The following is a 16,525-nucleotide window of genomic DNA, read 5'->3' on the forward strand; positions in this document are numbered from 1 at the left end:
TTAATAAGATTATCCTGACAGTGCTCTTTGATGATGATCAATTAATTTGATGATGAGCTGGTCACATTGTCTTAAGTGCATACGAGCAGCTGCATGAGGCTGACTCAAAGAGCTGGCGGGCTCTTAATGATGGACTATGAGTCACCTTTAATTGTGATCCCTGAACTGACACAAGTTAGACCACGGATTTCCACCTGATGAGGTTTTGGCTTTAAGATGTTTTAATGCAGAAAGTGTTTGAAATCCTTGACTTAAATAGCCACATATTATGTCATTGCTGTTCTTTTGGAGTGAATCTACATTTTTTCCAGGAACCACTGGCTTATAAGATAATATTCAAACATTGTAAGTCATTGGGTCTGCTTTGTGTGTTTTTCTCCAGCTTCGTTCCATAGCTCAAGAAGAGGCAGAGTAAACGAATGTGCATTGTAATTATACACCCTATCATACAGGCTGAAATATTTTTATTATATTTTTTGACTGGTGACAATCTAAATGTGCATGTTCAGAGCTATTGCCAAGCTTTTGAACCATCTGCTTTATGAATGTAATTAAACCTGCATCAGTTGTATTCCATATTATAAGGCAGTCATCTCTTCCATGCACTGTCTTGTGTGATGTGCCTTGTGTTTTGACTCTTCCTTTTATGCCTTATTGTAATATATTTAGTAAAATGCTCCCCTGCTTGACAATGCAGATGAGAGGGAAAGCCTCTTTGATTTTAATTTATTGTCCAGCTTGTTTTTCTTTGTGTTATTTTTTTTTTTGTGTGTGTGAGTCACGTGCCTTCTGAATAAAATGCTCACATTTTAATCCAGACTATAGGTTTTTTCATTATTTCCACAAAACTGAAGAGAAGAAATGGACGCATGACAGAAGCGAACCCGGAAGTGAAGGCAGGTCACTCTCACACGTTTCGTTCTTCTTCGGCGGTGATGCCAAACCAAATATCCTACCTGGGATGGATTTAGAAGACGCTTTTCAGGTTGTCGGCGAGTTTGGACCGTACCAGAAGCGGGCAGTGGCCGTCCTCGTCCTGACGCAGGTCGGTACAGATGAAACTGCATGTTTTAAACGTCAGAAACAGAAAAACCCCCGCGGAGAGTCCCTCTGTATTTACGTTAGAATCAGCTCGGCGGTAGCGCTACGTGGCTTTTCAAGCTCTGCCGGGGGGTTTATTTTAAAGCGTTTGGCTGTGAAACATCAAAACAAAATACATTTCAACATTTTAACTCTTGAGTTGTACCACTTGCTCACAACTAGCTATTGCAGCAAGTGTGTTTTTTTTTTCCGGGGTTGAAAACTATAAACTAGACTTCAGAAAATCCACGAGAATAGATTTGCTTTGTTATCGGGAAGTTTAATAAGACACCCCACACAAAAATATATTTTACACATCTATATGACCTAATCTTCAATTCGGCTTACAATACAAAGGTCGTTTTAACAATAATTAATCACATCGAGACCTTTATTCTGGCATCACTCGTTAGCTAAAATGACCTCCCCCGCTCCGGATACCTGCATCGACAGTACGAACCGTGACAATTTTTTAACATTTATTAAGAGCAAATGGCTCATAGGCATGTCAAACGTAAGCCGAATTTATGTCAACAGATCACATATTCCTAAATGTTTTCAAGTATTTTCCATCTTGGCCTGTATTGTCACTAGTATCAAATGTAATCACAACCATCCGCCTCTTTAAATGAAGTTCGGCGAAGCGTCCGGCTCGGTTAAGCTAATCCTCCTGCTAGCTAGCTAGCTAGCTAGCTAGCAGGCTAATAGGGTTAAACCTCACCGAGCCAGACAACAAACGTTTCCATGGTGACATTATTAACACGATGAGGTTTAGATATCTTTGATATTTATTTACATTTTTTTTTTCAGGCCGCTTAATGATTTGTTGTGTTGTGTATTAACCTGACACATGGAAACCCAGTGTATAATACTACAACTCCTCGTTTTTTATAGTTGAAAAGTTTCTTCAACTATTAAATTAAATAACAGGATTAAAAAAAAAAACTATTGTGCCAGACCACATTTTAAACAATCCCGGTGTTCTGTCTTATTTTATTATTCATGATCTAGGGCAGAATAATATGCAAGTCTGGTATTGACCTTGTAATAACAAAACTGTGATCAAAGCTCAGTCAGCTGATAATGCAGGGAAACCTATCTGGAGCTGCTCGCTGCTGGTTGATCTAAATCCTGATTTAAAGGCCTTTTCACTGTGGTAAGTATAAAGGTTTTAGATCAATCTCAGCTTATTTCTGTCTTTTACTTTAACTACAGGTTTGAATATGAGGATACAGAACACCTGCACCAGATTTATAGCTTAAAAAGACTGTTGTCACTTTTTAAAATCAGTGTTTCTTCTATTAGATCTGCTTCTCAGCAGGTTGGTACAGTTGTGATCTGTGTGTTTTCAGTTGTACATGGCCTGTCAGTCCATGCTGATCGTTCTGGTTGGATCTACACCCGAGTATCGGATCGAGCAGGAGAAGAGCGGCGGCGTCCCGTCCGGTCAGCAGGAGCTCCTCCAGCGCGTCACCTTTACAGAGGACATCGACTCCATAGTGACCGAGGTGAAGGAGCCAGACTTCATATTTCACTCTCACCCAGGAGGCCTCATTTGCATCACTGCACCTTAAATACATAAATCAGGCTTAGGAAGATGGTTTCTGTTTGTCTCTGTTGTTCCTCAGTGGTTCCTCATCAAGCATCAGGCCTATAAGGTCAGTCTCGCCGGATCGCTGTTCTTCGCCGGGCTTCTGGTTGGGAACGTCGTCTTTGGGCCGCTGTCCGACAAGATCGGCAGGAGACCTGTTTACCTGACAGGTGAGGGGAAACCACGCAGGTTTTTCTCAGTAAAGTAGTCGTCAGGCAGTTTGAACCAGCGAGCCACAAACACCTCACCCCCATCTCACCTGTTTCTCCCCCTTTTCCTCTCACTCCTCCCAGGTCTGTTCTTTGAGGTGATCTTTGGTTATGTGACCGCATTAGCGCCCAGCTACGAGGTGTTCGCCGTGTCCCGCCTCCTGGTGGGGCTGATGAACGGCGGCATCGGCCTGGTCTGCTTCGTCCTCACCCAGGAGTATGTGGGCAAGTCGTACTGGGCCATGACGGGTAAAGCATTCTTTATCATATGACAGTTTATACGATGCCTTTGATTTTACCTTATTGTGAGTGAACTGTTTTTGATATTTACCAGGTGAAGTGCTGAGTGTTTTCTGTTTTTAAAGCCTCTGAACTGAGAGAAGAACCACGAAGATGAAGTTGTATTATTAGACAGAGATTTAATTTCTTTCTTCCTTCCTTCAGGGACGTTGACCAGTATGACGTTTGCGGTCGGTATCGCTCTGTTCGGAGCTCTGGGTTACTTCATCCGGCCGTGGCGGAGCCTGGCCACAGTGGCCAACTCGTCGGGCGTCCTGTTCTTCCTGCTCTCAGTGTGAGTGAGTCGCCGCCTTCATCCAGATTAAACCAAAACAAATATAAATGCTGTTGGTTTTTAGAAGCGTATCTTATGAGAGGAGGCTCCTGAAACACACAGAACAAACTGAATGGATTAAATATCATTTAATGTTTGATCAGCACCACGTTCAATATAATGTAAAACTTTAGAGAATAGAAATACATTTTTTCTGCAAATATCATGGGAGCTATAGAATTAAAAAGTTTTATCTGACTTTGTTTTGGTCAAAAACAAAGAGTTATTCATATAAAACTGTTCTTTGCAAGTTCTTACATTTTGTCCAGGGTTAGTTTTAAACCTCTATTTTAACATTTTAATCTATTGTTGAAAAAGAAAATGTTCTACCTCCAAACCTTCACAGATCCAAACTAAGTTTTCATCTCGTTTGAATTCACTGTTCTCTTAATGCTTTCATTTTTTTATTTGTGTTTTTAGTAAAAACTTAATCTGTACTATAATTTTAAACCTGTAAAAAAATCTTCTGATTTGAGGTTTTCATGTCTAAATTAATCAATATTATAACATCATCATCATAACTTCATTCAGTGGTAAACACACTGGTTTAAAACAGTAACTGAAGAGACAGAACCTTTAAAATGACAAGAGAGAAAATTAGAAGTTTCTATCTGCAAAACACCTCCCATTAAAAACATGAAAGGATTTGTATTTTACATATGTAGAGCGACTTTAAGTTTTCTATACGTTACCATTTAGACAATCTTATAATTGTAATATGTTTAATATCACAGCTACCTGCTTCACAAACCAAGCAGTTCAATATTTAATCAGCTGTTTCAGACCCTGACTGGTGTCTGAACTGGAGCAGTGATTACAGTGAATGCAGACTTCACGGTTACTGTGATGGAGCGTGTGACAAACGTCCGATAATTAAATGAATTATCATAGCAGAGATGAATGGAACCTGATAGTTACCTGGAACTGAAGGAAAAATATTGTGACATCTAGAAACATGATATTTTGTCTCCTAGAGTAACTTCTCCTCTCCTGTTTCTTCTTCTTCCTCTTCCTCTTCCTCTTCCTCTTCCTCTTCCTCTTCCTCTTCCTCTTCCTCCTCCAGCACTCTCCCTGAGTCTCCTCGCTGGCTGTATTCTCAGGGTCAGACTGAACGAGCTGAAGAGGTGAATATATTAATACAAATGTACGAATGTAAAGTTTTAGTGTCTGTAAAGCTGCTCAGTGCGGATGTTTGTCATTGATCTGTAGTTGTGTCTTATTGCAGATACAATTTTCTTAAAGCAGGACACAAATAAGGTTATAAGAGGGAAGACAACTGAGATAATTCAATATATATAAGGACAGTTAGAAGGAACAGATGTAGAAAAACACACAAAATGAGTTTTAAGAAGCAATTTAAAGGAAGTTACTGATTCTGTGAGCTGTTATTCTGAAAAGCTATGACAGGAAGTTCCAAAGGCTCTGTTGCCTGACAACCTCAGATATATGAACTATGTGATATGTAAAAAAAAAATATATATATATATATATAACACCAGCTCAGGAAATCACTCAGCCACTGAGCCACATGTGAACAGTTGCATTTTTATCAGTTAACTTCCTCTCAGAGTCTTTTCTTTGGGACCGTTTGCATTTAATAATATTTATACTGCTTCACATTTTTCCTTCCAGTGAAGTGAGAAATGAACCTTTGTGTTTGGGCTTTCGAGCAGTGAGCTGGTTTGTTTTGCAATATCTTCCACGGGAGGAGTCGTGTTAATCAGGCAGTTTCTCTTTTGTCCTCACGCCACTTCCATCTGCACGGGAGTGAACGGGGTCAGACGAGGTTTCTCTCTGACCTCAGTGGAAAATCTGATGAGCTCAGAAAAAGGAGGGGGGCCGAGAAATAACTCTAGAGAATGAAAAACACAGTGTGGGGGAAATGTGTTGATCTGAAACTCCTGAAATACTGTTTTATGTTCTAAACTAACGTCACAGACAGAAAAGGAAGCAGTGAAACGACTTCCTTCTACAGAGTTTATTTTAAGCGGCTTGTTGTCATGGTTACCAGTTAACAGCTGGTCCGTCGGTTTAATCCGTGACTGTGTCGCTGTGCTCTTGATTTCGAGGTCCTGCGCTACATGGCGCTGAGAAACGGCAACGCGGCCAACCGCCTGAGGCTGCAGCGGGTCAGCGGCGCCAAAGCCGGTAACCGTGACAACAGGGGCGCTGGCGTCCTGCAGCTGGTGATCCACCCAGTCCTCAGGCTGAGGACCATGGTGCTCATGTACGTCTGGTGAGTATCCCACCACAGAAGAAGAACAAAACAAAGACGTGTGGCGACAGGCCTTAACGGATCTCCTTCATATTTGGCACAAACACTCACCAGGACTCAAGGACCAACAGATTAGATTTAGGAGGTCAAAGGTTAAGGTTGCAGTTTTTAGCCATTACTCAAGACAGCAATTATAGTATTTTCTCAGACTCTGGATAAACAGGATGTGACCTGGAACTAGTCTGAGTGGCGGAGGGATACGACCACGAGGAGCTGGCTCTAGTTTCAGGAGCTGCACAACAAATTTTACAGTATGACAGTGTGCTTCTAGTCTATTCTATTCTATTCTATTCTATATTAAATCTCAAATATCAGAGAGGTTTTTGATGGAGACATTCAAGGTTCCTGCAGAATAAACTCTCTCACAAATGTCTTAATATATATAAATGAGTGTAATTAATACACGGTCGTATGGAGCAGCTGAGGATTATATGAATACAGATGATTTTGGCTCAGTGGGTTTTATATCTTCAAATAACTCACAGGTCACAAACTGATTCCCAGTATTTTCTCATTAAAACCAAATGAAGATGCGTTTTTCTTTCCAATGAGAAACGTGCAGACTGTGAGGTCGTCACACTCCTTTCAACATGTTTTATTCCATCATGTGGTTCTGTTTCTGTGATGAAACATTTTGTTTGACTGCAGCGTGTGGCTTGTGGTCGCCGCCTTGTTGTAAAGAACGAATGACACGAACACTGCTGCTAAACCCGAGTGTTTTCAGACTGAGAAAAGAGCTGCTGAGTTTCTGTTTTTGTCGCGTTGCATCTTGCACGAGGAAATAATGTAATCCTGCAACACACGTGTCTCAACACTGGCATTCCTACAACACGACGAAGCTTTCTTTGATGTAGGTCAGTGTGATGTCACCTTCTGGTTTACTTCCTTTATCACAGCTACAAATCAAAAACACACTTGACTTCTGTCTGTTTAACAGCTCGTTCTGTTGACTGAGGATATTTCACTTCAGGCTGATCAGATTACTCTCGAGGTATTTAAACACTTGGGAGAGTTGTAGGGTTTCCTAGAGGACGGTGTTGAGGGGAGTTCTGGGTAAAAACGCCGCGCCGCAGGAAATTCCACTGCAGGTTGTGACTCTGAAAACAACTGAGAGAGGAGGGAAAATTGAAGAGGGAGGAGCTGCTGAGTCAAGTGTGTGTGTGTGTGTGTGTGTGTGTGTGTGTGTGTGTGTGTGTGTGTGTGTGTGTGTGTGTGTGTGTGTGTTGCAGGTATGCGTGCAGCCTGGTGTACTACGGTCTGACTCTTGGGGCCAGTGAGACCTCAGGTAGCCGCTATGTGAATGTCGCCATGTACGGCCTGGTGGAGCTGCCCGCCTACCCGCTCTGCATATACTTCATCAACAAGCACTGGTGAGACACACACACACACACACACACACACACACACACACACACACCTGCTCACTCCTAGGGATGGGTATCCTTAAGATTTTATTGTTATTACTTATCAGTACCACAGAGAGAGAGAGAGAGAGATCGTCTGAGCTCTAAGTCTTTAAGCTGAAATATTTCAGTGATGCGTCCTGTGTCCTGAGTTGTCGTGTGTTTTGCTGCGCAGGGCTGGGAGGAGGAAAAGCATGGCCAGCTTCCTGTGTCTGGCCGGCTCCGCCTGCCTCTGCACCACGTTCATCCCCGAAAACACGGGTAAGAAACAGCAACAATGGCCGACACACATAAGACCCGGAGCGGTTAAAATCTCCGGGGATTCAAAGCGTGTGGAGGGAGGAAGTGGAGTGAAAGCCAGGAGGAGGAAGAGCTGATCTCTGGCTGAAGCAGTGAAAGTGATGTTTTTTCACTTCCTTCCTTCAGTTCACTTTGAACCTTCTGGGTCTAAACTCTTGTTTGTAACTCGTTGTTTCTACAGTTCATTCAGAAAGTATTCAGACCCCTTCATTTTTTTTATTCCTCTGCGCCGGGGACAGTTAAGAGCGGCAGCCATGTTGTTATCAGATTGTCCGTCTGTCTGTCTCATTCTCGTGGACACCATATCTCATCTGTGCTGGCTAATGCCGCCCAGTGAGATTTATTATTGGGATTTAAATTTCCACAATAAAAGCACGTGCAGCAGGAAGTGTGTTTCAAACTGATTCTGCTGAACATGGTCGAGAATGTTCGGATTTAACCTTTAACCTGCTTTTCCTGATCTGACGTCGTGAGGGAGGGAGGAGGACGCTTCACGTTCTGATGTGTGTGTGTGTTTGGTTTGTGTGTCTTCAGGGACTTTGCTCAGCGTCACGTCGTTGGCGCTTCTGGGGAAACTGATGGTGAGCGCGGCGTTCAACATCGCCTACGTCTACACCTCTGAGCTCTACCCGACAGTTATCAGGTGAAGTAACCGCAGCTCGTTTTCAGTGCTGCCTGTTCTGAAGGAGTCTGTTACGATAATGCTGCAATTAAATAGCAGAGTGGGGGAACCGGGAATCGAACCGCCGACCCTCCCGATTTAGTGGACGACCTGCTACAGAGTCACAGCCGCCGCCGCGTTTCATGACGTGTTCATGTCGCTCTGACTGTTTCAGGAACGCTGGTCTGGGGGTGTGTTCAATGTCGTGCAGAGTTGGAGGAATCCTCGCACCATTTGTTCCTTCCATGGTAAGAGTGTGTGTGTGTGTGTGTGTGTGTGTGTGTGTGTGTGTGTGTGTGTGTGTGTGTGTGTGTGTGTGTGTGTGTGTGTGTGTGTGTGTGTGTGTGTGTGTGTGTGTTGATTAACAACAGTGTGAGCCGACAGCAGGAAGTGATTCATCTCTGTTTCTGTGTAACTGACTTTAAAAGGGTTTTCAGTTCTCCCTGACCTCCGTCCACCTTCATCAGCAGCCAGAAGGAATCAGGAGGGAATATTTTTAAACTCCAGTTTTTTTGTTCCATCAAAGAGAAAAACGCTGGAAGCTTCAAAAGCTTCTGTTTCATCCTCCGTTATCAGGGTGAATCTGCAAACCCTCTGACAGGGGAAGATAGTCTCAAAGCGCTGTGATCATGACACGAGCTTTGGCAGATCCGCCGTTTAAACAGAACATGGAGAAACTACGTATTTATTAGTGATGCTCCGATCACGTTTTCTTGCGAACACGTTGTTTTGTTTTGGCGGTCTGTCGGCGGGAGGCGGGGCTACACTACACACCACGCAGCGTTTATCTCAGCCGCAGAAACCAGAGTATTAACCACAGGTGGATGGATTTGAAGGTGATTGGTGACCAGAAGCATTGATTCACATCATGTATTTTATTTTTAATAATGATGGGGATGCTCGGACTGGCACTGAGGCAGCATGTGGTAATTAACTGGTTTCCTGCATCTGTTTCCCTTTAGCTTTGGTTTGATGTGTTCTGATTGTTTCATTCATCTGATTGTGGAGCTCTTTGCAGGCTAATCAAACCTCAGCAGGAGTCACTGTTAGCTTCATTAAATCATCAGCCGCAGTGATTTCTTCCACATTGATTAGGAAAGAGGAAATTCATCAATTAATCATAAAAAAAAAAAAGAAGCAGCAGAAACACGTGGTTCTGTAAAGTGGAATTTCACTTTGACACGAGACGCGACTTCTTTTAAAATCACACGTGGTGACGGATGATAAAATGAGAACAGCAGGAATCTCCCTGACGACACAGTTAAACTGACTCACCTCAGTTCACACACACACGAGCAGCTAAACCTCAACACACAGTGACACCTGGTGGCGGTCAAGGTGACCTTCACATGAGAGAACGCAGTTCAGGCAGCAGCTGATCTGATGACACAGGGACGAGGGCGAAGCAGCCATTTCAATCTTAGTTATTATTATTATTATTATTATTATTATTGTTATTATTAATATTATTAATATTATCATACTTATAGAGATTTTAACTGGGGATCTCACTTACCTTTAATAGTGTGTTATATATTTTTTGTTAAGAGAAGTTGCACCTGAAATTTAAACCAGTTTTTCTGTGTGTGTGTGTGTGTGTGTGTGTGTGTGTGTCTGTGTGTGTCTGTGTGTCTGTCTCTGTGTGTGTGTGTCTGTGTCTGTGTATCTGTCTCTGTCTCTGTGTGTGTGTGTCTGTCTGTCTGTGTGTGTGTGTGTGTGTGTGTCTGTGTATCTGTCTGTGTGTGTGTGTCTGTGTGTGTGTGTCTGTGTCTGTGTATCTGTCTGTGTGTGTGTGTGTGTGTGTCTGTGTGTCTGTGTGTGTGTGTCTGTGTCTGTGTATCTGTCTCTGTGTGTGTGTGTCTGTGTGTGTGTGCGTCTGTGTCTGTGTGTGTGTGTGTGTCTGTGTGTGTGTGTGTGTCTGTGTGTGTGTGTGTGTGTGTGTGTGTGTGTGTATCTGTCTCTGTGTGTCTGTGTGTGTCTGTGTGTGTGTGTGTCTGTGTGTGTATGTGTGTGTGTGTCTGTCTGTGTGTGTGTCTGTGTGTGTGTGTGTGTCTGTGTGTGTGTGTGTGTCTGTGTCTGTGTGTGTGTGTGTGTGTGTGTCTGTGTGTGTATGTGTGTGTGTGTCTGTCTGTGTGTGTGTGTCTGTGTGTGTGTGTCTGTGTGTGTGTGTGTCTGTGTGTGTGTGTGTGTGTGTGTGTGTGTGTCTGTGTGTGTGTGTGTGTCTGTGTGTGTGTGTCTGTGTGTGTGTGTGTGTCTGTGTGTGTGTGTGTGTCTGTGTGTGTGTGTGTGTCTGTGTGTGTGTGTGTGTGTGTCGCAGCGGGCTCTCCACAGCTCCATGCCCTTCACTGTGTTCTGTCTGAGCGGACTGTCCGCCGGCTGCCTCGGTCTCCTGCTGCCCGAGACCCTCAACGGACCTGCAGCAGAAACTCTGGAGGAGCTGAGCAGCCCGACCCGCGGCCGAGTGCTGGAGAGCAAGGTGACACCAAGAACACACACACACACACACACACACACACACACACACACACACACACAAACACAAACTTTTATTATCTTCATTAAGGACGCGACCTGATCTTGAAATCACAGTAAAGAGCGTCTTCATCAGCAGCCGTGGTTTCTTTTGTTCAACACGTCTTCTCGTCTTTGTGACCACAGGCTCTTCTCTACGAAGACGACAAATGGAAACCGAACCACAAGTGAAGCCGGCGGCCTCGTCTTCATCACCGGAGCGGCTCAGAGCAGCGGCGTAGACGCACCTCGTTCCTCGTGGACCTGCCGCCTCAAAACGGCGAACTGTCCCTTTTTTAATTAACACGAAGGACCGATCACCAGCTTCGCTTCTTACGTCCGTGAATTGTGACGTTTCAAAAATGATGGCGGGGAGCCGCTGATGCTGACCTTCAGGAAAAGGGTTCGAAGGTTCGACGGTTCCTCCTGTATCTGATTTTACAGAAAAACCAAATAATCAATCCTCTGCCTTTTAATTAATATTCCTGGATTTCATCGTGGTGTTTGTGCCTTAATGGGTGGCGGGCAGCCGGGACAGATGTGAGACTTACGTGACTTTCAGGAGACGCTGGTAGTTGTGTGTGAAAAACACCAGCAACAAATCAAAGTATAGCCATGGGAACAATCATCATCAGCAGGACTTAATGGAAGATGGGAAGTTACAATCTTAATCACCATGTTGAGGTCAGATTTAAAGGATTTATATGTTTCTAAAAGGTCCTGCTACACGTTCAGACCTGTGACACCGAATCTAGACGCCATACGCCTTAACCTGCTGATCCAGCAGGACGCCTGTCGTTGTCTTTGCTGTGGTGGACGGTTGAGGAACTGTATGTAAAGCTGTGGTTTGTGCGTCGCAGGTAGAAAAGGCAGATGGTTTGATCAGGACGTGTAGAAAAGGTCGGGTGGGTGAAAACATTTCTGATGACCTCACGGGTCTTTAGTCGCAGTGCTTGTGCAGCAGGAAGGTACGGTCGCGTCGGTGGGAGCTCGTAGAGTTCACCTCCATTCACCTTTTGATTGGTGGACTCTCACTGATAACCAACAGAACCAGTGATCCACCGCGCTTGAAAATGGAGAACTCATTATTTTAGACCACAAACCGCCGCATCAGATTTTTCACTTTGTGATCGACATGACGATCACAACCTTTTTCTGGGGCCGAGAGCCGGACAGTTAGACGGAAATCTAACGAGCTAATCGGCTGAGAGATGCAGTCTTTTGAGGAAGCTGAGTTGTCAGTTTCATGGCGTCTTTAATGCAGAGACAGTGACATGTGACAGGACAGCGCAGGAAAGCTCATGAAGAAAAAAATTTGGGTAGAAAAGGGCAGGAACGACTTCAAACCTCGACACTGGGACTCACCTGTTGAGTGTTGGAGCTGACGCCGGTATTAGTTGCTGGAAATTCTTCAGCACGAACGAAATGACGGTGACGTGGACTCGATGTGGTATCAAGAGGGTGCAGCTCAGTTGTTGTTATCAGGTGTGATATCAACCCGAACAGAACACAGAGATAACGTGTTTCTCCACCAGGCTGATATTGTCGGTTTCCAGCTGATTAGAGAAGCTGGTGACAACGGGACCAACTTGTGCTTATTTATCTTCTCTGATATCAAGGTCTTTGAGTGTTTGTTTGTGTGTGTGGTGGCCACTGCGGTATGATTAAAACTGTATCTGTCAGTAAATTAAAAGACTCGGACACAAAAAAGAAGAAGAAGAAGAAGTTTCGCAAGAGGTTCTGGTAACTGCAGGAGGAAGGTGGAGTCTGTAAAAATAAACCAAGCGTTTCGTGGTAGCGGTTGCACATATCTATTATTATCGTTGATGTGAGAAACAAAGTCGTCGTCAGGTTCATGAAAACATACAAGGACATGTCAGTTTACACGTTAATAAATAACCATGTGTCAACAGAAATAGTAATCATGAATCAATAATCAATCAAACCGTCACTGAGAGACGAGGCTTGAACTGAAGGATTTAAATGAGGTTGACGACAGATGGAAACACTTCTGTGCCTTTAACACTGATGAAGCTGATTCACTTTGGATGTGGATTGTTAAAATGAAAAAATCTTATTTGATATTATTGGTGTAAACTTTGGCTAAGATGTTTTATATGCAGTCATTTTGTATTGTGTTTACAATCGCACTATTATGTAGATGTACTGTACTGTATTATAATGATATCTAAGTGTGGTTCCTTTAAACTGTAATATGATCTATTTATGCTGAAGGAAGTAAACGGTTGAGAACTTTCTTGTATCTTAACGTCGTCTCGTTTTGTTCACCGTGACGCTGAATATCTGCTGTTCATCACGAAGCGTCATTTAAAGGTTGTTTAAATTTAAAGGTGTGTCGCACTTGACCAGCAGCATCTCAGACCAAAACAAATGCCACGCCTCCGACCTCCGTTCGGCCACAACAATCTCAGCCTCGGATTTATCCGCTGGAGCCGTCCAGCACCAGTGACACTGATGGAGCCTGTAAACACTCTCACTTCTCACTTCTCTCTCAATTTTGAGAAATATTGCTAAAAAAAAAAAGCCTTTTGAGAGTTTTTTTTTTTTGTTGTTGTTTTAATTTACATGTTTCGATTATTCGTTTTTAATTTCACAATTGGCATTAAGCAGGTTAATGGAAATGCACCCAGGGATGAAAACCAACTTCATGTTTTTACTGACCGTAAACCCAAATCGAAATAACCCGCCCACCGCCACTCCTTCCTCTTTAACACTTTCAGTTACTCACTTCTGTCTTGACGAGGGACAAAGAATTTCTCAATGACGAAAAGAGGAAGAACATTTGAGGAAGTGTCAAGATATCAACATGTTATGAGGAATTTAAAACCTTTTAATTCTGGCTGCTGTGTTGTTCTGTCAGTCCTGCACTGATCCGTGGACATGGAGAGAAAGCTGTGTTTCCCGCTCTTCGCAGTTCTGCTGTTTGTGATGCTGAACTCTGCTCAAGCCCAAACTATAGAGTCATACTCGGAGGTCGGCGGTACCCTGATCCTGACGCCGCCGTTCTCTGGAGCTATAACCAGCATCCTGTGGAAACATGACGGTAACCTGGTGGTTGAGTTGGTGGGAAATGAGGTGGATTACTACGGCAAATTTAGGGGCATGGCAACCCTGAACACAACCACTGGACGTTTGGAAATTAAAAACATGAATAAAATTTACGCGGGGTGGTACACGGTGGAGATCAACAACCAGGTCCAGAGTCAGGAATACAATGTTGAACTAATCAAGAAAGTGCCAAAGCCTGAGGTGGTGTTCAAACCACTGATATGTTCCCCTGCCTTGCTCAACTGCACCATGACCTGTGATGGAGACACCTCAGAGGCTGGACCTGTCACCTACAGCTGGAGGGAGGGAGACGGAGAGTGGATACCGGGGGAAAAGAACAAGAGCATCAAGAATGATGAAGAGACTAAAAAGGTTAAAACCTTCTCCTGCCAGATGAAGAACCCACTCGGTGTGGAAGAAAGTGAACCCCAACCAAATCCATTCTAGGTTGAACCTCCAACCTGGCCTGAAGTTTTACACCTTGTCTGAAAGATGTTGGTGATGATGACACTCTTTGGGACTAGTGGAAACTGATCTGTCCTCGTCAAGATGGAAATGGTAAAATCTGAAAACAAACTAATTTGCAGCTAAATTCATCGCCTTACTAACTCGTTTGATATTTGATATATGATGCATATGCAGCTGACAGCATGTATGAAGTGTTTAGAAGCTGTAATTAATGGATTGATTATGGGTAATAAATCATTGATCAATGTTTTATAGATCAGTTATGAGCCACGTACAGGTTACAAACCCCTTGTTTTAACATCTCGCAGATGCAACAAAAAGATTCGGTCTGCTGTAGGGTCGTCTTTTTCTTGCTCTGTATTTTTTCTGTTATTTTTGTCGTCTATCCATTTAACATGTTACAGCTTATTCATCATCAGCATTTCACTGCATACTGAATTAAAAAAACTACAAAAAGATCATGTGTCTCTGTGGTTGTTTCCTGTTTTGTTGTCAGTTTGCGTCTCTTTGAAATCAGTTTATTAACAGTGACTTTAAACAGGCGCTATAGTCCAAGTTAACAGTTGGATACAGAAGATTTTTAGTGGTACAAAGACAGTGTTGCTGTCTCACACGGTTAAACTGAGAGGACTCAGTAAATAATGTCACAGGAAGGAAATGCTGCTCCGTGAAAACCACATTCACCTCAGACCAAAAGAAGAACACGGAGGAGCTGTGACCTGGGTGTTTACTGCTGATATCAAAGTCGATAATCTGTCACTTCTGCACTGATCTGTGGACATGGAGAAACAGGTGTGTTTTCTGCTCTTCACGATGCTGATCTCTGCTGAAGCCCAAAATATACCGTCATACTCGGAGGTCGGTGGTACCCTGAGCCTGATCCCGCCGTTCTCTGGAGCTATAACCGGCATCCTGTGGAAACATGACGGTAACCTGGTGGTTGAGTGGGTGAATGATACGTTGGATTATCACTGCATGTTTCAAGGTCACACAACCCTGAACACAACCACTGGACGTTTGGAAATTAAAAACATGAATAAAACTTACGCGGGGTTGTACACGGTGGAGATCAACAACCAGGTCCAGAGTCAGAGTTACAGTGTTGAACTAATCAAGAAAGTGCCAAAGCCTGAGGTGGCGCTCAAACCACCGACATGTTCCCCTGCCTTGGACAACTGCACCCTGACCTGTGATGGAGACACCTCAGGGGCTGAACCTGTCACCTACAGCTGGAGGGAGGGAGAAGGAGAGTGGATACCGGGGGGAAAGAACAAGAACATCAAGAATGACGAGACTAAAAAGGTTAAAACCTTCTCCTGCCAGATGAAGAACCCAGTCCGTGTGGAAGAAAGTAAACCCCACCTGAATCCATTCTTCCAGAGAAAACTTCAAACCTGGGAGGTCATCATATTAATAGCGTTCCTTGGGATTTGTGGATACTTAGTGTGGCGTAAACGAGGGACCAACAGGTAACTGATCCGTCCACGTCAGACGGAAACGGTGCTGAATCTGTTGAAGAGACACCGCAGTCAAAAAAAAGGGTAAAATATGAAAGAACAGATATCTACACAAGTACTTTTATAAGCAGCAAGCTTCTTCCATTATTGTTATTTACTGTCAAGTTGATGTCTGACAAACCGATCTGTAAACTGCGTAGCTGTATTTACAGGTTACACACCCTTTATAAATAAATGGTACCTTGTCAGAAAGTGGCACCATATGCATTTTTACATCATCAGGGTTTTTGCTCTGCATCAGGCAGCAGCTCGTTCTTTGTGAATCGTATGAAAACATCACATCTCACACGTCTTTGTGGTTGTTTTTGCATCTGTTTTTACTGCTGCCACACAAACCCAAAGCAGAGTATTTGCACACACCCCCCCCCCCCCCCCATGCTTAACAGTTGGCAAAATGTAGGTTAATAAGTAGGTTACTGACGAAGTAGGGTGCTCTTTTGCACATGCAACAATTATTACTGTTACTACTTAATTCTTTTTTTAAGTTTATGAAATAAAAAGTTCCATTGGTTTTAATGCGAATGCTATTTAGATAGATAGATAGATACTTTATTTATCCCCTAGGGATAACCACAGTATTTATCCCCTAGGGATAAATAAAGTCAATAAATCCATGTGTCAATTAGGTCATTGTACAGAATAATAAAAACAGTTAATAATAAATAAACAATAATAATTAAATTAGTCCACTTCCTTTGGCTGAGTTGTTGTATAGCCTGACGGCAGTGGGAACAAAGGAACCTCTCTGTTCTGCAGAGGTTGAGTTGTTATTTTCCTACTTTATTCTGTTGTTTTACTTGTTTGTTTTCTTCTACCTCGTTTTCCTAA

General features: G+C 43.3%; 3 protein-coding genes across 3 annotated transcripts; all 3 read left to right on the forward strand.

The window, feature by feature from the left end:
- The first annotated feature begins 887 nt into the window (after positions 1-887).
- slc22a15 (solute carrier family 22 member 15) lies at positions 888-12,906 on the forward strand. Its single transcript, XM_056395702.1, has 13 exons — positions 888-1,045; positions 2,433-2,588; positions 2,709-2,841; positions 2,965-3,129; positions 3,325-3,454; positions 4,557-4,617; positions 5,563-5,729; positions 6,998-7,138; positions 7,347-7,432; positions 8,006-8,114; positions 8,308-8,380; positions 10,450-10,608; positions 10,791-12,906. Exons 1-13 carry the CDS (start codon positions 962-964, stop codon positions 10,833-10,835), a joined length of 1,509 nt encoding a protein of 502 aa, XP_056251677.1. The 5' UTR covers positions 888-961; the 3' UTR covers positions 10,836-12,906.
- Positions 12,907-13,443: 537 nt separating this feature from the next.
- LOC130181474 (uncharacterized) lies at positions 13,444-14,638 on the forward strand. Its single transcript, XM_056395719.1, has one exon. It carries the CDS (start codon positions 13,545-13,547, stop codon positions 14,157-14,159), a length of 615 nt encoding a protein of 204 aa, XP_056251694.1. The 5' UTR covers positions 13,444-13,544; the 3' UTR covers positions 14,160-14,638.
- Positions 14,639-14,758: 120 nt separating this feature from the next.
- On the forward strand, positions 14,759-16,197 carry LOC130181473 (uncharacterized). The gene has a single exon (XM_056395717.1). It carries the CDS (start codon positions 14,961-14,963, stop codon positions 15,651-15,653), a length of 693 nt encoding a protein of 230 aa, XP_056251692.1. The 5' UTR covers positions 14,759-14,960; the 3' UTR covers positions 15,654-16,197.
- The last annotated feature ends 328 nt before the right edge of the window (positions 16,198-16,525 follow it).

The sequence above is a fragment of the Seriola aureovittata genome, chromosome 14, assembly GCF_021018895.1.
Source record: "Seriola aureovittata isolate HTS-2021-v1 ecotype China chromosome 14, ASM2101889v1, whole genome shotgun sequence".
NCBI lineage: Eukaryota > Metazoa > Chordata > Actinopteri > Carangiformes > Carangidae > Seriola > Seriola aureovittata.